This window comes from Colletes gigas, unplaced genomic scaffold (genome assembly GCF_013123115.1).
Source record: "Colletes gigas isolate AHSC1104 unplaced genomic scaffold, ASM1312311v1 Colletes_gigas_Sc00025, whole genome shotgun sequence".
In the NCBI taxonomy this organism is placed as follows: Eukaryota; Metazoa; Arthropoda; class Insecta; order Hymenoptera; family Colletidae; genus Colletes; species Colletes gigas.
Window position 1 is genome coordinate 1,780,121 of NW_025106654.1, and position 21,577 is coordinate 1,801,697.

Sequence of the window (21,577 nt, forward strand, 5' to 3'; positions counted from 1 at the left end):
TTCCTAGGATCCGATTAATCCCGACCGTCGGCCGATTATTTATAGCCGGCTATGCGTTACGTTCTGCGCCTGCCTCTCGGCTCGTTTCGCGACGTAACCTCTTCGTATCTGTCGCGCCTTACTCTAATTGCTACGAACACGCGAGAATCGAGATCAGCCACGGATCCTCCCCGATCTCGACGCGATTCTCCGCAGGGATCCGACTCGACGACGCTCCGCTAATTGTAAACGATGGATCTCCTATCGGCGAGGACGTCCGATAGAAGCTTGTCCTTTTCTTTCGAACCTAACGCGCATTTCAATCTCTATTACTGATTTAAGATCTACGATCGCGTTTCCGCGCAAGTCGCTTGGTTAATTAGCGATCGATGTTGAAAGAAACCCGAACTCGTGGCGCGTCAGCGGTACAAAAGCGGGCAGGCACGGCACGATCTAGGGAGCAAGCGCGGTAGGTGGGATTAGCATAATGCGCGAAACCAGCGCGGCGATCGGACGTGGAACGGGCTCGATTGTGGATAGTTAATGGCGATCGAGCAGTCATTATTCTCGGCCGGCAATACGTTGCAATCGTTAAGGCAACCTTACCGCGCAACCTAGCAGCTCGTTCGCATATATAAATTATTATTGTACGGCCAACTAGGTGTATCGATGGGCGGTCGCAATACTGTCGCACGTCGACGCCCATGTTTAGCGGTTCAACGCTGTGCTTTTGCTTTTTCGCAGCGCCGTATTTACGCGCTGAACGTAAATCGCCACGGCGCTTTTGTCGATCCTGATCCGTGTATAACACCTGCGATTATTGATAACGAAGGAAAGCTCGTAGATAATCGCTGACGGTTTAACGTTACTAGTTACCGTTTGGGCATTGTTGTCGAAACGGTTTGCTCATCCCACGAATAATGCGAATAACTGGCAAGCGCGAGCAAGCTTTTGCTTTCACTGAATATAAGAATGATATCCTCCTGCTTACTCGAATTTTTACCCAACGATAATTTGTCCTGAGAAAATTGTAACCATTCAAGAATGGCAGAAAGTTGAAATGTTTTTCATCGATAAAGCTAACGGGGGTGTAAATTTCGCTCCCGTCATGCATATTCAAACTTTATAAGACCACGATTAAAAATAGACTGGAACGGTGGTCGGAGAAGGAAAACATCTCCATTACCTCTCGATCAGGATTTCGAAAGGTTAGATCCTGCTCGGATAATTTAGTCGCTTTGTCAACCGGCTTAGAGGTCGTAATGAATCATTCGTTGAGAGATTGGTCGAAGCAGACTGCTCCTTCAACGCCTTAAAAAGTAAATAAAATTGTGGAATAACGCGTAGTAATTGCTGGTTAAACATTCAACGAATGTGCACGGTTCGTGATCTCCTTCCGATCAGTGATCGCAACAGATTCATGCGTGAGTTTCTCCGTTAACTTTCATCGGTCGCGCAGGTATGGCCTGGTCGATTTGTCATTGGTACGAACAGTTACTAACGAACGTCAAAGCTGATTGAATTTGATTGCCCGACGGTCTGTAAAGTATTACGTTGCGCCGCGACGACAATAGTCGCGATTTGTCGCCTTTGCAATTCTTCGTTTCGCTCCTTTGTTTTGTGGACGTATTTTCATAATTGCACGAGGTCACCGTATACGCCTATCGTCGATAGACTAAGCCGACGATTACATCTGCGTTCGATCGCTCGATCCTTCGTTTCTATTTCTTCTTTGTGACTCATTTGTCGCGATAGAAAAAACTTTAATCTTGATATCGATACTGCTGGACATAACCGCATTGACGATTGTTTTTTTTTAATTTTTTTGAATGCTCTGTCAGATTTTTCGTGCGCCAATCGGCAACGGGGCCTATATAAATGCATATAGATCCCACTTGCGCCTTCGAGGTGTCGAATACCAATCACGCTCAGCTACAAAGGTCGTATCGAGGCTCCTACGCGGATTAGCCGAATTCCTTCTCAGTTCTAAGCTATGGTCGAGCACGTAACAGAAATCATGCTTCTACGCAATCTGTCTTGGGGCAGAGCAGAGGCTCCTACGCGGATTAGTCAAACTTGACGTCCAGTAAAGATTACGAGAATTAAGATCTCTCTACTAACACTGTTCCGCGGAATTATAATAATTCTCTTGTGGATTTTTCAAGAATCAGCTTGTTCTTAACAAATCGAGACAGGCGATTCCCATACGGGATTTGTATTACATGTTTGTATCGGTTCTGAACAACCTATATTCTATTCTGAGATTCGCGTCTTCATCTTTAAATCATACCTGTAATAATATCTCTGCCCCGGTGGAAAGGATGTCACAATTTGAATCGAGTCTATTCTCGATTCGAGTTACTTGTCTCATAATCTGATTTTAGAACACTTAATTCGATCAACTTTTCCAAATTAATTTAAAACTGTCAAAGACAGAAGCGCAAATACGCTTAAATATCTATTAATCATACTCCACTTCTGGTCTAAAGTGTCTAAAGTTACGTTTCCTTAAATTTGCTCTTCGTCTTAAATTCTTGATTGATTATACGTAGGAATTTCTGTTTACCAATTATTACTATTGTGCAATAGTTGAATTATCCTGTATTTAATCTCCTAGCTTGGTAGAATATAAGAATATGATGGTGCAAATGTTCTTTTTGATCGAGTCGAGGCAACCGCGTGCAACCGGCTTAAGATCATCGCGCGGCAGAAGCATAATGGCTGCGAAACGTATACATATATCGGAGCCAGGTACCGAGATTATGCCCTTTTGCCTCGGCAGAATTTATTAACGAGCCGATAAATTATTTTAAATGTCAATTGCGCGATATCGTTCGCGCCACAACTCTCGCCGACTAATCGCGCGAAGGATCGACAATGACGTTACACGTCGCGATCGACCACTCTGTCGATCCTCTTACCGTAGATAAGACGCATTAACCGCAAGCATGGGTGTGTACACTTGTCACGACGCCACAATAATGCGTGAAGACCGAGGCTACGTCTACGATACCGACTCTGAAAGACCCTTTTCCTCGCGAACGATCGATGCTCATTAATTGCCCGCATTCTCGGAATTTAATTATTGCACCTGGATTCGTCGATGCGCGATCATGCTCGTTAATCATTATGGATCGACGTGCCTGGACGACTGAGATTACTTTTTCGATACCGATTTCAATTAAGTCGTTGAACGTTCCTCGAACGCAAACTTGACGTTTCGAGCCTGGTAAACATTTCGAGTCGTGATCGATATTTTACAATATTTTATCATAAACGTTCTACGATAACTTTTCATAGTTGATAAGCAATCGTTTGAATAATCTAAACCTACCCTTAACATTTGTTAGTCAATTTAGTACTGTTGGGTTGGCAAGAAAGTAATTTCGGGTTTTTAGTGTGAAATAAAACTCAATTTTTTCTATACAAAAAATGAACTTTAATCAGTCAAATATCTTCCATTCTGTTCGATGACCTTTTGCCATCTTTCTGGTAACTTCGTGATCCCGCGTTCATTGAATTTCTGGTCCTTAACAGCAAAAAACTCAAGTACGATTTGAGGTGATCGTTATTACTGAAATTTTTACCATTTAAGGAGCTTTGTAAACTTCGAAATGAATGATAATTCGATGGTGCAAGGTCGTAGCTGTATGGGGGATGCGACATCACTTCCCAACCAAGCTACAATAATTTCGTACGTGTTGCTAAAGATGTGTGAGGCCTCGCATTGTCGTGGTGGAACACGATTCCTTAGCGATTTGCCAATTCTGGCCTTTTCTCTTTGATTGCTTCCTCCAATTTCACAAGTTGTTGGCAGGAAACATCTGAGTTGATCGTTCGGTTGTTTGGAAGCAGCTCAAAATACACAACACCTTTGTAATCCCACCAAATTGACAGCATGATCTTTTTTTGATGCAACTCAGCTTTTGATATGGTTTGTGCTGGTTTATCATGCTTGGACCATGATCTTTTACGATTAACGTTATTGTAGACGATCCATTTTTCATCGCCAGTGATAATTCGTTTCAAAAAAGGGTCGATTGCATTACGTTTAAAATGCGATTCACAAATATTGATTCGTTGTGTTAGGTGAATTTCTTTCAATTCGTGCGGAACCCAAATATCGAGCTTCTTAACAAGTCCAAGACGTCTTATATGATTTTCAATTGTTGTGTGTGATACATTTAATTGTTTTGCAATCTCTCGCACAGTTATATGACGATTCGATTCAATTACGGTTTTCATTTTGTCTTCATCAACTTCAGAAGGTCGACCATAACGTTGGTCATCTTTCAGTGAGAAATCTCCAGAACGAAATTTTTTAAACCAATTCTGACACGTGGGTTCTATTAAGTAATCAACACCATAAACTTCTTTCTTGCCTTTATGAAAATAAAAAAGTAAAATGTGTCGAAAATGCTTATTTTTGCACTCCATGTTAAAACTGACCGTAAACTGACAGTTGTGAACAAAATCACACGGAATTTGTTTCTATAGCACCCTAAAGGTATCGACTACCAAATCTCAAAAGAAAAAAATTCTAACATTGACAAAAGAATAACGAAACAAACATAACGCTATCTACTGGTGCAAACCAGTAAGTTGTAAATTAATTTATTTTGTTACATTCACTAAGCGATAATGTTTGACTATGTAAATCCACATCTGTAGTTCCTTGCATATTACATCTTTGTACTAAAGGGTTTAATACCCGTTAATAAATGAATGAATAAACCGAAATCACTTTCTTGCCAACCCAATACTACCCCTGGGGACAACAAAATTGAATAAATGCTACGAAAAGTTATATATATTATTTAAGAAGAATCCATTGGTATATAGATATTCTGTAGAGTATAAATCCCAAGTTCTTTAACTACACGCGTTTCCTGTCAAGTAAAACAGATACAAACAACAACGAGATCGCGACTGGTGAATAACGATCGCTTTTATTTCAACCGCGACAGTAATCGGTCCATTCAGCGCCGTGGAACGTAACACCTTGATCGCGAGTGTTCGTGGAATCTGTTCCAAGGCGGACAGTGCAAGAGTAACGAGATCAAGGAATGCCTTGCTCTCGCGATGCACGCACGATCCTCGATCCTCGATCAAGTGCATTTCTGCGTTACGTAGCAACTAATCGCACCCGGACTTGGATCATTGATAATTCCAGATGCGAGCTTATGAATCGTCGAGCGCTTAAAATAATAGCGTAACGCACGCACCTTTCTATGCAACGCAATCTTTTCGTACGTTACTTTGCATCCATCGAACCCACGTGCTTCTGCTGCAAGAGCAAGTAAAATAGAGTGAAACGCAAAGGGAAAGATCCGAAAGATAGCCTGAAAAAGTTCAATTTAACGAACAAACAGGCTGGTTGTAACGCACGAGGGAGAAATCCATCGTGGACACGATTTTTCGGAGTAACGACGAGGCTGGCTGATGGTCGAGAATTATCGAGCCATTAGTGTAATTAATTACGTCGTCGATCAATCACGGTGACATTGAAAAAGACGTATAACAGTCGATTAAGAGCGATCGATGTTGGGTCCGTGGCCATTGGGCTGATCTCTACCCAATACGTGGACAGGAGTCGTTTAAGAGAAAAGGGTCTTGTCATTCGATAGCGTTGAAATTAAATCGAGGTAAACGATAGCCTCTCGGAATAGAAAGGGACGAATCTAATTTAAGTAAAACAAACAACACGAGTCGAGTGAAGTCACCGATTTGATCTTTTCTGGTGATTCGTTGGTGCAATCTCGCGAAGTGTTGATAGAAGGTATAAGAGATCGTATTCGTTGGGGGTGGTTTCGGGGCGGACGCCTAGCACTCGATGCAAGGGAGTGGACTTGCACGAAGGTAGGTCAAATAGATCGAAGGAGAGCGGAAGCGAGGGAGAATCGAAGATGAAAGAGGAGAAGAACGAGAGGAAGGGAGCAAGGATCTCGATGATGATAAATGCTTCCTGCGGTGAAACGTGATTTATGCCATCATTAGAATAGTCGCCACGAACCTCCCGTGTGGGTGGCGCATAATGATCGCTACCACGTAGCTACGTACGTGCACGTTCTTAGTGGCTATTCGAGGAGCTGCCGCTTTGCAAAAAAGGCTACCGTTGCTCGATGATTGCGACGCCCATAAACACGGTCCGCAACGGCGCATTGGTCGCTTATTATCCCGACGTTGCGTACGAGGCCTTCCACATTTTTCGGATCCCTGTCGCGTTTCTATCCAGACCGGCATTCTGACCAACGATCTTACTCGATCGATATTTTTCGTCGAATCGCGGGAATTTCACCCGGTCAAACCACTCGCGAGTCATCGTAAACGTTTGAAATTCGACTTTGATCGACAGCGATCGCTCAAACTCGAACGTATGGAGAGCCATGCGCGATCGATGAGAGAGTAATCCGATCGATTAAAAGCCTAAACGCCGAGAGTACACGTATCGGGGGCCACCCATCGTCCGTTTAGCTCGGGCGAAATAGATACGAAGGGCTGCACTTCTCTGATTACCTATTACCAATAATTATATGTTCACCGCCTCTGCGGATCCGGTATCGGCACGTATTCCGGGAACCTGTTTCTCCGCGGTGAGACGGAGAACAATCAATCAAATTGTGCGCACGTACTATAACCATTTGCTAGCGGGAGGACGTATTCGTAAATGATTGACATCACTCGCGATCGAGAAAATCTCGCGAATTACGACGCAACCCTCTGTAGAAAATTCAATGATCGACAGAGATACGCGTCGCTTTAGGAGACTTTGGCTTTTCCGTCCCACGATGCTCGAGTATCGCGACTCGTATTTGGTCAGATGTGTTGATCAGTTTTCGCAAGAACGCGCGCCAAAGGAAGTAAAAAACGTCGAATCGATGTCGCAAACACGAACAAACGCGTAACCGAAGATGGATCGTTCGATTAACGATGATACGTCGTCGCTGGTTCCTCGCGGATCGTAAAATTGCACGGCGGAGTCGTTGAAAAGGCAATCGACGAATGGGTTCGCTTTCTACGAGGGTTGATTTACAGTTTTGTCAAGTTGATGCTACGTTGGACGTAAATGCGAAACACTTTGTAAGCAACGTCGCGTTTCGCGTTTAAAATATTACCGACTTCGGCTCGCGTTTCGTTAAAAATTCAGGGGAAATTAAATCAGCTCGGTATCCACGAGACGATTTAGTGCCTCGGTGTCTCTCGTTACAGCGAGACGTAGCCGTAAATAACCGAAGTTGTTTATTAGATCGGGTTTATAAGCAGTTTATAAGCGCGTCGTGTCGAGCCTCTCGTTTTGCCGTGGTCCTTCTTGTATTTCAATTGGCAGCCCGACGGAATGGCCTGCAACAACGATGATTGAAAATAATCGTTTCGGTTAAACGTGTTTTTGGAGAAATGAACGTGGATCGATTTCGTTTATAGCGCTTCTAACGAACTCGTCGAACTATGGAACGAGCCGATGCTAACGACTTGTACGTAAGTGTCATTTGTTAAGGAAGAAGCGTCACGCGAGAAGATGCATGTCCACGGCGCATTTTGCAGTCGTCGTGACCGGGCCTATCGTAACTCACGATCATTCCTGGAAATTTAGTAGACGCGTCTCGCTGCTGTATCCTTGATCCTTCGACGACGATACCGGCTCGCGTCGAGGACTTCGTGCAATTCGAGATAACGGATAAAGAAGCTACACCTTTCGGTATCCCGACGATAACCGCCTCACCGTCCCTTCCTTTCTTTCTTGTTTTCGTACTCTACGAATTGTTATTCCTATTTATTCGCCAGAGAAACCGAAGCGATAAGATTCGCGTGCTGGTGTTATCGTCGCTGATAACGCGATTAGGGCTCTGCGAGGCCAAAGGAATCGCGGTTCGAGGATAAAGGGTAGATGATTTAAATAAAGTTAAATTGTTCGAAGGAGGATTTATAATTTTGACAAATTCTAATTGATTGATCCGGGTGTCAAATTCAATTCTAACTAACGTTAAGCGGTCGAAATCGAGGGCATGTGAATTACCCACCGGATAATGCTATTGCCACGGAAGCCTGAAATTACAGAACATTACGTATCGACGCCAATTACACTCGCACACACGCCCGCATGCCACCTGGAACGATTACTTCATTTACATGCTGCGTAAATACGCGCGGATCTGCGACGTGGCCAGCCTAGATAGTCGTCGATTACGAAGATCGCGTACTGTATCGATTCGTCCGAAAATTATTCCGTAGGAGTACGCCGATCGACAGAACCGTGAAACGGACTCGACGATAATATCGCTTATTATCGGTCGTTAAACAGCTTGACGGCCTAATGCTTCCTGTTACGTGGCGTTATCATTATTCCACAGATCGCAGCTGTCGCTGACACATTTCAATCAGAAATTGCGATTCGTGAGTCTATGTTATGTAGTAATGAGTAGGTGTTTAAAAATGTAGGTAAGTATCTACAGAATATTATAAGAAACGGCAGTTGAGGTTTCAATTAAAAAGGTAGCGATTGATTGGACGTCACGGCGAGATTTAAGGTCTGCGCGAGCCGCAAACACAAGTAGGACTTACGGGAGTTTTTTTTTCGGGAATGTTGCACGCTCCCGCGCCTCCGTTCCGTCGGCCTTTATGCCGTAATAAAACGGAATATTACAGGTACAAGAAATGCGAGAACGGTTACGCGTATCGGATGCTTGCACAAGGGCATAACGGCGGTTTCAAGGAGAAATTAGCAACAAAGTATGCGACTAATGTAGTACAAGGATACATGATCTCTTCACCCCCTACACCTGCTACGCTTCGTGGATTATAATTCGCGATGTATCCTGAAACCAGTTCCCCGCGATCGCGTCGTATAATCTACGCGACGTTTTCGCGATATTTGATCATCCAATTGAAAAGTTACGGAAAGGAAGAACCCATGAAAACTCTCGCGCCCTCTTAACGCCCCCGAATCTATCAAACCTTCGAGTCTTTTAAGGGCACTAAGCTTCGAAACCCATCGCTTCCTCGCCGTAGCTTTACGGAAAATCTACGATAAAATTTTGCAGTACTTTCCTTTTTATCGAGGCGCTCTCGCGAAATTTCGTGTCTTCGTAACGCCCCGGTCGGATCAATCGCCACAAGTAATATGCAGTTTCACGACCTTCCTCGAGAAAATTGAGCAATTACGCGGCATTGCGTGAGAATGTGTTTCTTACGGACGGAAGTTTCCCGGATTCGCTGGTATTCGTACCGAACGCTCCACAAACTTTTAACACGCTGTACGTCTCGATAGAAAATTCTTGGATTTTTGCCTCTGTCGTTCGATTTCCTGCGTTCTTGATCGATTGGCTCATCATCGTTGCGTTACGGAAGTCAAGAGGAAAAGTATACGCCATGAATTCATACATTGGACAGTTCTACGGGCTCGAAAGCAACATTGTTATCGAGGAAGGAACCGATGGATGATCAAAACTCGTTCCTTTACGTTTATCTCGAGTAGCGTGATCGCATACGACACCGATGAGTACGGAGTTTCAATGAAAGAACCACGAAGTTGTTCCGTAGCAGCATAAAACGCACAGACAGAAAAAGACATCGGTGTAGAAATTTGCCTGGAAGCTGGTAGCGCGAACGTAGACGCATAGGCGTGCGCGTTTACAGGTGGACGCGGTCTAGGTGCGCCGTCATAAATCTGCCAAGCCGTGGCAAATTAAATCATTATCTGGGAGCTGCGAGCAAATTGCACCGATGTATGCACGCTGGGCTCCTCCCCCTTCCATATCCTTTCTCTCCTTTTTCTCCTCTTCCACCTTCTACGCTTTTTTCTTCCTTCCATTGTTCTTGCGCCTCTTTTTCCTCGTTCTTTATTGCCACCCTCGCCTTCTTTCTCCTTTCTTTTCAACGGTTATTGCAATTCTTCGTTTCGTCCTCCCCCACCTCAAGCTCATCCGGAAGTTTCTCCGATGAAATTCTAATATCCGATCCATTTTATTTGTTAAAAAAACACGAAGAGTTCTGTATTAAGGGAATACATATGTAAGTTCTCTATATAGATGGTAAGTTCCAATTAATGATTAAATATTGTTGTTTAAAATTGTACGTTTTCCCATCGCGCGTTTCTAAGCACGACGTATCGTTTGTTATCCATTTAATAGGTCGCATGTATTTTCTTTGGAATTTACTTTCCTGCAGCGTGCAGTAACGTTAACATACGTTATCTAGCATATAATGCCACGGGTGAACGAAGACAAATCACAAGAGAGGATGCAGCGAAAGGTCGAGCGTTATTTTCTAATGGTAGACGAACAACGATATTTTTAAAGTATACTAAATTGAACAATATCTCTTGGCAAGTCCTTTCTCTATTGCATATTAAAGCTGCCGTTCAAGTAATGACCACGAGTATACGATCTGGGAGAAGTTTATCGTCGTTGGAAACGTTCGAATTCACCAACAAATATCCATCCTTGTTAAACAAACAAAACTACGGAATATAAAATATTGAAAGAAGATTTTGAAAGCGTATTTGTGTTTCTTAAATATGTCTCCAAAGGCTTGGTTGACTTTTTCATATTATTTCTCTATTTATTTTTTCTATCCGTAAATAATAAACAATGTTGTTATTCGCGACGATCATCGTACATGATCGTAAAATAAGATCCGATCGTTTTCTTTCGCTGGAAGTTCTCGAGTCATGTGATTTAGTCGACGCGGAAAATTTAAGTAGAACACTCGTACGATATGTCGGACGTACGAAACTTCATTTTTCTCGATCGGAGTATCTCGATCACTCACAGTTTTCCCATTGGATTGGGTAGCTACTATCGGATTGAAATACTTATAAATAACATTATTCTTCTGGTTCGAGGAGTTTGAAAACAAAATGGAAGGTGTTAGCGAAAGCAAAGAGCAAAAACTCACCAAACCATCGCAGGCGGACAAGGTAACTTGCGAATTTGAATGTCCGTGAACGAAACCTCGATAATGGCATTTGCTCGATTGATTTTTCGGCCGGCTGCGCACGTGTACGTCTCGTTTTCGTCTTTCGACGATCATTCGAGGCCCGATGAAGTTGTCCACGGCCATCAGTTCGATGTGGTACACGTTACCGGCCACCGAGAACCGATAGTGGACTACTGGACCATCCTCGTGGTGGTGGTGGGTCACATTGTGCGAGATAAAATCTCCACGGTGGGTTACCTTCCGCGGTATTACGATCTCGTGCCCGTGAATGTGTTCCTGTAGAGTGTATATACCTGAAGCGAGAACGATTTCGGTGAGTTCAGCTTTAGGGAGCTTGCAAGTTAATTATTTTGTAGGAGAAAAAACAGATTGTCACATTCGGATTCGATTAATAATAATCAAAACAACAAATGGGAATAATAATTCTATATACTAGCGACTCTATTAACGTTTAGACATTGGTATTTCTGGTTAAGAAATTGTCACGACTCTCGGTGGCTTAGCTAGTCTCGTCGTCGATAGAGATAAATTTTTGATTGGCTATCGGTTTTTGTGGAAGTGGTTGCTCCAAGCGGGATTGGATAATTTTCTACTGGGAGTGACCGAACGTGGCGTGGGTGGAAAGGGAAAGTCTGTTTTCCCGAGCGTGTAACATATGTATGCGAGTGTGCGCGCATGTGGTACGTAAGAATTTCTTTGGAACCCTTGAGAACAGCCTCAAACGTGCCTGGTCAAAGGACATTATCGTTCTTTTTCCATCGAGGTATTCCCACCTTCGTATTTTTTCTCGCGAGAAAACGGTAAACAATTACTCAGACTACCTTATTCTACATAATCGAAATTGAATGTGAAATCGTGCTTTCGCAGGATCGAGCTATCCATCTTGTCCAAGAATGTTCAGTTTTTTTGGAAAAATTTATTCCTAACGTGTGATATATCTCTCCCTGAACGCTCTGCAAAGGGTCAGCGAGTACATAAACCGGCGCTATATATTTATTGACTGTTTACCAGCGGCGGTTTCGCTCGAGCAACGCAAGATAACATTTATTGTAGCGCGCGTAAGTGGGCAGACTCGTAAACGCCAGGCAGAGGAGGTGACTTCAACTCGGAAGAGGGTGTGATTCATTGCGGACACCCAGCACCGACCGAAACAATATTTCAAACAAATAATTACATCGCCATTCCGGCAGCGTTTCGCCGAGACAGCTATTCCGATATAATTACAGCCTGGTATTATCGATGGTACGAATCATTGGAGGATCATTCTTTACGAGACAATTTCGAAAGCGTAATATAAAGTTAGAGACTTTGAAATTCGTCGGTTACTTAGTATATAAATGTTAACGATGGTACTCTTGGAATTCTAAAAAGAGAGTTCTGAAACGTTTGATACGCCATTCTGACGTTCATTATCGTTTCCTTTTCTTCCGATTTATATTCTAGCTAGTAAACGTTCTTCGATCGGTTATCAAATCTCCTGGCAGCTAGGTAGCTTTACTGGCGAGTCAGCTGCGGTCGGTGCTAAATCTTTTGGTCTCTAAAAGCCATTCAGAGGCAAACTCCACTATGGAATCTAATCTAAATACGCATTGCTGTCTATCGTTTTGCTCCGTGCTTGCTTCACCCTATCGGTTCATCCAAAGTTAATACGGAGGAAACCAAGTAAGGAATAAATAAAGATAAAAGAACGATTAAACAGATATCATCGAGAAATATTACAGTCTATGCACGGCTACCAAAAATTGATAATCAGACTGGTAGCGATAAGTAATGTTTTTAAAGGTCTGTTTCGCGTCTCTGTCTAATGGTAGACGTAGAGCGATCGATGGAACAACCGCGAACAAATAATTATCGGAGATATTGTGCTGCTCGGGTCAAAAACGATTCGAAATAATGGCGTAATAAGAGCGGTCGGGAGACGGTGACCACAATATGAAAAGCGGTCTATCGATCGGGCGACAACGCGAGGTCGAACGGATGACAGTTATGCACCGTAAAACTGGTGTAATAATTTCCGTTTGATTTAATGGCCCGCACACGCGGCCGAGCAAATCATTTAGAAAGGAACCGCTCGTAGATTCGATTAACGCGCCCGTTTACAGGGCTGCCATCGGTTTTCACCCGGTCGATCCTGAAAGGCGATCATTTTTTTTCCCCCCCAAGCCACCCAACCTTCTACGCACAGAAAGAGAATGTCTCCCGAGTAATTTGTCAACACCGTATCCGACGACCGATAAATCTCGATCACAGATACGAGATCGAAGGACAGAGGTGTCGGGGAAGTTTGAAAAGCGCAATGGGACAGGGAATTATATTATATTGTGTTTTGTCACACGCTGCGTTGCAAATCGCCGCGACGGATTACTCTTTGCTACAAGTTTCGGAAAAGGGAAATTTTATTTACAGGATGTTTCGCGTTTCAACCCTTTTAATCAATACGCATCACTGAACAGGATTTTATTTAATTTTAAGAACCAACAAAGGCATAGGGGAAAGGGAGTGGGAAAATTAGCCGACGAAGCAGCCGGCGATTAAACGACGTATTATGGTTTAACGATTATAAGATATCCGCCTTGTGGTGGGAAGTAAAGAGGGAAATATGGGCAACATATTACCATAAAAGTTCGTCGAAGAAAAATCCACGTATACTCGTTGCCATTTCAGAGCCCGTCAGCTGGCGTCACCGGCGTAGAGTAGAGGACGAAGGAAAACATGAAAATTTTAACTGCGGTAAATCACATCCCGATGAAAAAGTTTTTCAAGCGATCCGGTCGATTTACGAAGGTTCCCGTTTAAAAATCATCGAGACGATGGAAGTAATTATCGATAAGAGGGCCGAAACGAAGTTGTACTTTTACGAACGGTAGAACGTCTCCGAGAAATAAAAATCTGGAACGACTTCGTCCGTTTCATCGAAGACGATATCCGATCTTGGTATGCAGATTGGATCGCAACGACGTTAACTGTCGGGCCCGTTCTTACACGAAGACATATTACCACAGCTGAACCGTGCCTGCATTCCCGACGTCCTTTCCTCTCTGTTCTCCTCGGGCAGAGGCTAACCGCAATTATTCTATTAGGCGTTAGATCACCGTCAACAATAGTAAACAGTTGGAGCGATCGATCGACATCATCGGAGCAAAATACACGGCGGGATCGTTCGTTCACTCTGATAGTTTCGTTATTTATGTTTTATGGTCCCGAATTTCGAGAACGAGCCCACGGATATTCGCTAACGGATTTTCGTTTGATAGCTGTTTTGTTTTATTGCTATGGCTTTTCATCGATACCAGGGGCTCGCAATTAAGGGGCCTTTCTACCTTGTGGGATTTTAAAAACCGAATATTTTTTTGCGTTTTCTTGTAGTATGTAGTCTCGAAACTGGGCATGAAACTTTAAAGCTGTTTTTCTCGAAACTACATTTTTCGGCACCGCGTATGTGATAACAGAAAAACTATTCAAGATATCAACAGGAAATTTATACAGTATCTTTAGAACTGGCCTCCCTATAGCATGAACTAGGAGAATTGCGATATATACAATACTTTTTCTTTTATTAACAAAAAGGCAGCCGAATATATGAAAATATTCAGTATTTTTTCGTAAATAGCTGCCATTTTGCCATTTTTTGTTGTTTTGAAAAGATCCTAGTTCATGCTATAATCATACTCACCTACATGAAGAATATCGTTGGTTTTTGGATTTCGGATAACCTGTTCGCAAGATATCACACACGCAGTCAGGCGCTGTTCGTAAAAACTGTTGTTTGTTGATCAACAAAAACAGCGTAATCAATAGATATTTTGTGTTGCAAAAATTCGTAAATATAGCTAAATATATAATAAATGTATCTACAAAACACGGAACTAATCGCTCTTTAATAGCGCGCAAAAAAAATCACAAAGAAACATGTATTTTTCGTGCCTACAAGGTAGAATGGCCCCTTAAATCCTGACTTTCTGGGTTTGATAATTTTAACTACAAAAATTACCCCTGTTAAATAATTCTCGTCTCGTGAAAGTTGAGGAATCTAAAATATATTTTTATGAGAATACAAACATCGAGTGGTCGTGGTCGACGCCCTTTGCCTCTGCAATTTAGGTAAATCATTGTAATCTGTGGTCGATTTTTCTTATCGTTGGAAAAAGATGCGTATACGAACGAGTTGAGATTCGATAGAAAAGATATCCCCAAATATCTACCAGCGATTATCTTTTACGAAAGCTGTTCGAATCCAGTGAAATGTAGTCACGGGGGCAGCTGAACTCGTTTCATTCCGCGCGTGTAGTTCGATTTTCTTTCGAAGCACGGTGTTCTTTTCGGTGGTCAATTTCTGTATCGCTGGTAACGGGTGTCGGCTCGATTTTGATACGCGGATCGACGGAGATAAATTCCCCGCGCCTCGATTCGGACGAGTATCGCAAAGGGCATCTCGTCCCCGAACGAGACAGGTTGCTGCTGATATTGGTCGCGCGAGTCTCTTAGCGCTATTTAAGATTCACGGCGCAGATACCGTTTCCGCTGCGAAAGTTCTACGCAGATCGAGTATCGCTGTCTTTATCGCACGCGCGAAGAATCCTTGCAACGACAGGACTCGAGACTGTAACGAACGCCAACTGATACGCGACGTGCGACCACTGTAGATAACAGTCGCTGATATATCGGAGTATCTTCTTTAATATCGAAATTAAATTCGTTATCTTTACGTAAGACTCAATCTAGAATATATATTACAAGCATATTTCCCTTCGTTATTTTCTTTTTTCACGAGCGACAGACTCGGGGCCACGTAGCGCGTCGATGCCTCGATAGGAACAGCAATACACGGAGCCATTTTAATCGCTCAGGGTGATTCGACGCGGTTCTGCGAAAACACGATGCAATTCACGGGGCTGAGATAGGCTAGCGACGGAAACAGGGACAAAAAATAAGGGAAAAAAGTTATTTTTTACCAGTTGAGAAAATATATATCCGTATTCGTTTCGATAAAGCTACGAATATAGAAATAACGTTAATTAAGGGGCCATTCTACCTTGTAGGCACGAAAAATACATGTTTCTTTGCGATTTTTTTTTGCGGACTATTAAAGAGATACATTTATTATATATTTAGCTATATTTACGAATTTTTGCAATGCATAATATCTATTGATTACGCTGTTTTTGTTGATCAACAAACAACAGTTTTTAGGAACGACGCCCGACTGCGTATGTGATATCTTGCGAACAAGTTATCCGAAATCCAAAAACCAACGATATTCTTAATATAGATGAGTGTGGTTATAGCATGAACTGGGATCTTTTCAAAAAAACAAAAAATGTTAAAATGGCAGCTATTTTACGAAAAAGTATTGCAGATATCGCAATTCTCCTAGTTCATGCTATAGGGGGACTAGTTCTAAAGATACTGTATAAATTTCCTGTTGATATCTTGAATAGTTTTTCTGTTATCACATACGCAGTGCCGAAAAATGTAGTTTTGAGAAAAACAGCTTTAAAGTTTCACGTCCAGTTGTTATACCTACGCGCGGTACATTTTAGCAGGCTATAACGTCGTTAGTTTTCCGAATTTCAATTTAATATTTGATAGATATATTTTCGAGACTACTTACTAAAAGACAATGCAAAAAAAAATTCGATTTTTTTAATCCCACAAAGTAGAAAGGCAACTTACAGTTTTACGTCCAGTTATATATACCTGCGCGTGGTACATTACAGTATGGTATAACTTCGTTAGTTTTCCGAATTTCAATTTAATATTTGGTAGATATATTTTCGAGACTATTTACTAAAAGACAATGCAAACAAAAATATTCGCTTTTAAAATCCCACAATGTAGAAAGGCAACTTAGAGTTTTACGTCCAGTTATATATACCTGCGCGTGGTACATTACAGCAGGCTATAACTTCGTTAGTTTTCCGAATTTCAATTTAATATTTGGTAAATATATTTTCGAGACTACTTACTAAAAGACAATGCAAACAAAAATATTCGTTTTTTAAAATCCCACAATGTAGAAAGGCCCCTTAAGATCGTTGACAGAGAAATTAACCAGGATCTACCTGGTCGAAATCGCTGGAGATACGAGAATGAACGCGACGCGACGCGGCGCCGCAACGATAACCGAACACGTTCGACAATTTACTCTATTTATCGGTTAATTTCATCTCTGCGTTAATATCGAATTCTAATTAGGCTGTTGGTAACCTAAAGTTGGCTCCGCAATGGCGTCGATGCGAGGGAATTATTCGCGTCGCGCGGCTTATTACGAACAATCCGAAACCAGGACCAAAATATCCTCGAAATTCCAGCGGTTCCACGAGCGTATAAATTTCCCAAAATATATGTCCGTCGACGAATGATAAATAGAAATAAACGTTAATTAATGACGCACTGTAAAGACGTGGGAATTATACGTGGACCGTGAATAGGATTATTGTGGAATAAATGCGCGACGCGGGTGTATTTGCCTCATGAAAGAATTAGTACGCGTCGCTGAATTTCGATACGGTATTACATTGCTTCCTGAGGATTTCGTTGTTTACGATTCGACAGCACGTTTCACTCACGAACACTGTATCGCGTGAGAATTTCATCCAAGATATTATTATTAATACTAGAATTACCAAACCAGTCAAAATAACCCATTCGTAATTTCTAATAAAACCTGTAAAAAATTTACTCGACTGAATTTTTGTTCTATAAGAGAATAAATAAACACTTATTTCCATTGCATTATACATTTCTTCACGCACCTATCGTTTCTATTTCCTTGGTACAAATAAACACACTATAAATGTCGGTAGTTCTAGTGTTAATATCGTTAGTTCCGTTTGCTAGTTTACAATTTACTATTACCTTTCGAGAAAAGATTTAAACTAATTTTCTCTAGTTTTCGCGAAGCAGTACGAAACGTCCCGTACCGGTAAAATTCGGTGATCGATCGGCCTGTAATCGGCCGGAAATCTGGAACAAATCCACGGTTAATCAAGATATCGATCGATATCGTAAAAATCGGGTTTACGACGGTTCGATTTCCGGCGCGATAGTCGGAACCGCGGGTGGTTCGGGTCTGAGAGCTGGTCGGCGCGGCGGTAGCCGGATGGGAAAAAAGTTTCGATCGATCGAACGATCGAACGATCGAGCGACGGCGGCGTAGTCGCTTTCCACGCTCGATACAGGTTTCTACGATGCGGATAAATAGCTGGACAAAGAGAAAGAGAGAGGCACCGTCTAGTGCGTTCGGTGAACGGTATAATCATCATTATCCTATTATCATTAAAGTCGGAAAAATGGCGGGCCGACCAATCAGCGTGCGCCTCGAGCGAGTCGGGGTTAACTGCAGGTGGGGACTCGGATGAATACTCGGACCTCCCATATAGCCTCTACCTACTGCAACGATCGTGTACTCGATCCAGGACACATGGGTGCTGATCCTTCCCACACTACACAGCGACACATCGTACCCGCTCGCTACGTACACGACTTGTTTAATTACGTAAAATAGATGATGCCTCGCGTCACTGCCTCGCGTAATTACACGTCGCTTATGCGTCCAGTTATTAATTAACCCATCCTACACGATGACGTATTCGATCGTTCCACGGCGCGAAACAATTCATTCGATTGCTGGTAAACCCTGAGCTTTCGTTCGCCGCTTGTCTCAAGGAACAAAGAGTTACCCGTACACTCGACCAGCAGGCACCTAATGTTTCATATCGAAACATCAACGTTAATTAGTCGTATCGACCTAAGTTCGAAATTTTCCACGGTTCGAATCGCAAGCATCCCGTCTCAAACAGAACTCGATCAACTGTCGTAACCATGAGCAACTCTCTTCATTGGAATTCAAGCTCGGTCTGATCGTTGTAAGTTATTCCGTGGTTGTACTTCGAATACACGGTATGCGAAAGCGTACGCAAAACCACATCGTCTAACTGCGCGGACGTTCTGTTTTGATTATTCGAAGTACGGACGAGTTTGGTCATCGTGTTCGGCTGTCGAAAATCTCGGTGTCCTCGAGCGATTCCAGTTTCTTGAATTAGATTCGCTCGAATCGTGCCAGTTACGTCGCGGCCCGGAAAGAGATGCACAACTCTTCGCCGGGGCGTCGAAAATAAATTCAACCCACGTCGAGAGCCCGCGAGGATTCACGCAACGTTAGATTCCGGTTCCAGCGGGTCGTGGAGGACGGTGCCTCGGAGTTCCAGGAGTCAAAGTTATTAGGCGTCGGGGCGATACTTTATCGTTGATACCTGGTATTACGGTAGAAACCAGTTCCCTCGGATGACTCACTCCCCGGGACCATCTCGGACCCATCTCGACCAGCACCGCAAAAATCCTCGGCCATTAGCATATACCTACTTATCGAATTCATTAAGGTTCCCGCGATAGCCGCGGAAACAAGCCGCAACTTCGATACCTCGGACCCCAATTCAAACTGTTTTTCAATAACTTCCTCTCGAAAAAGAACGCCGATTTTCAATCGTTAATTAAATATTTTTCTCTTTGGTTCTGGCCCTACGATCGTTACAATTTTCTACTCCCTAGTTTCATTTACGTCTCCTATGCCGTTATAATACAGTCATTGTCGAGTAATAAACGAAAGTAAAAAATGTACGCCGCCGTAGTTCAGAGGATGGTTACTTTCGAGGAACGATGAAACATTTCTTTGACTCGTGCGATACCAGGGAAGCATCCGTACTCGTCTCTCCGTTGCAACAGATGGCTTCGCTTTTACGGGAAATTAGACGATTTCGATTAAACAAATCACGCCTCAAGGTTCCCTCGGCGTAGTTGGCGTACACTCGCGAGCAAAGTTTCCTTGCTAGACGACGAGTAAAATTTCTGAGATTCAAACATGCACCGTGTCACAAAATTATTAGTACCGTTGCGGTAAACATTGTTATTCTGTTGTATTATTTAGCGTTAATGATCAAGTGGTTCGTTCCACGGTTTGGGGCCCAGAGCTAGGTACAGTTAATTTCGATCAGTCATTCTAAGTAGAGTTGTTTATAATTGCGATTGCAATTTCTAATAATTCTATTCCCTATCTAATCTTCATAGCCTGTAATTTGTTGACGAAGGCATAATAAGTACGCGCAGGGTACAGTTATTACGCGCGTACACTGTCGCAATAATTCAAGACATCGTACGTTCAAGTAGTAATTAAACTATGATATAAATTAAAGCAGGCGAATGCCCTTAGAGGCTAATTGTTCGGATACACGGAAGAAACGCGTGCGCGTGCGGATTTTCTTTTCAGAATGTAACTAAAAAGGCTTAAAAGTTGCGCGTCTAGACCAAACTACCCTCTTAAATCTCCGATTATTTCGTTTGTATTTATCTGGTGATTTTTCAAGAGAAATTTTCGGCTCGTGGGTGAAACGGAGCGCGATGAAAACTATATTCGGGTAGCGAAAAGATTAATTTCAGCCGGCGCGGTGCGGCAGTAGAACGGAACGCAGTCTGCCGAGCAATTTTCCGGGTATGTATTCATCGTAGCTCCGGCCGGAATAGGGCTAGGTCAATCAGAGACGACGATTAATCATGGCGATACAACTTAATTATTGTTCACGCCTTCTTTAACGCGACTCACTGTGCCGCACGCGTACGCGCGTCCCACTGGCACTCTCGTATTTTTCTTTTTCTCAGCGATGGGGTAGATAGGCGGATTTATATGCCTCAGACAATATCTTGGAGGCGTAAAACGGTATAACTTTAGCAAGAAACAACAAAATGAATTGATATACGCGACGACGACACTTGCGTGGAATTTTAACAGAGATAATACTTTATTCGATGTTATACAATTACTAAAAAACTATCGTAAGGTTTTGAGTCGCGTTAATACGTGAAATTCAATAAAGTGTAACCGCGCGTGTTAATCAAGACCGCGAACGATAATCAATTGAATACAATTTTCGCTCGGGCAAAGGCCCGTGGAAATGATTCCGGAATGATTTTTTAAAGGCAAGTCCGCCGCTCGCACGTGGGTGGCTACCAGCCAAGCACAATCTCAGGCTGTCTTGGCTCGTTCGTTTTTCATTAATTATCTTAGGCACTTTCGCAGATAGGATCGCGCGGTTGGGCAACTTTGACGTTTGAAAAAGTCGAAACTTTCGGTTTGATGGATTTATGGGAACGTGCGTGGACTTTGTAAACCGCAACCTTTTTCTTCCGCAGGAAAGTTCGATTTATATCGCCGCGCGATAGAATGCAACGTTAGAAACGAAAACGTGCCTGGTGCCTTTCGAAATTGCCTTCGAGGAAAATAGAAAAATACGTCCAGGTTTCTTAGCCGCAAATATTCAAACGGAAACCTTGTACGTACGTAGAAAATTAACCCCTCGTTAGTTCGCGGTAATATTTGTCCGACAAACGTAAGAAAGAGTCTCGTTAAAATCGTACGTAAGAACTCGTTGTTTCGGTAATGATAGCGCCGTCCGAAACTTGGAACACGCTCCTTTGTTCTTCGGAATACCTTTTCTACCCGCCGTTATCGTGAATCTTCCTTATCAGCGGGAAGGAGTTAAATTACGATGACCGGTTGACGAATTGTTATCGCGGGGGCGGCGTGCAAGCGCGGCGTTGTCTTTGCTGCAAAACGCATCTATCTTTCGCCGGGCCAATAAATCGCGCATATAACCGGCCATTTACGCGG

The 21,577-nt window shown here is 42.9% G+C and overlaps 1 protein-coding gene across 2 annotated transcripts in view; it reads right to left on the reverse strand.

Moving 5' to 3' along the window:
* LOC122401453 (A disintegrin and metalloproteinase with thrombospondin motifs 10-like) overlaps positions 1–21,577 on the reverse strand; it is a 52,031-nt gene that overhangs the window by 12,763 nt on the left and 17,691 nt on the right. For both annotated transcript variants that reach the window (XM_043403582.1, XM_043403583.1), the window contains exon 3: positions 10,873–11,207. In XM_043403582.1, the coding sequence (XP_043259517.1) occupies positions 10,873–11,207 (335 nt within the window). The remainder of the gene's footprint in view (positions 1–10,872; positions 11,208–21,577) is intronic.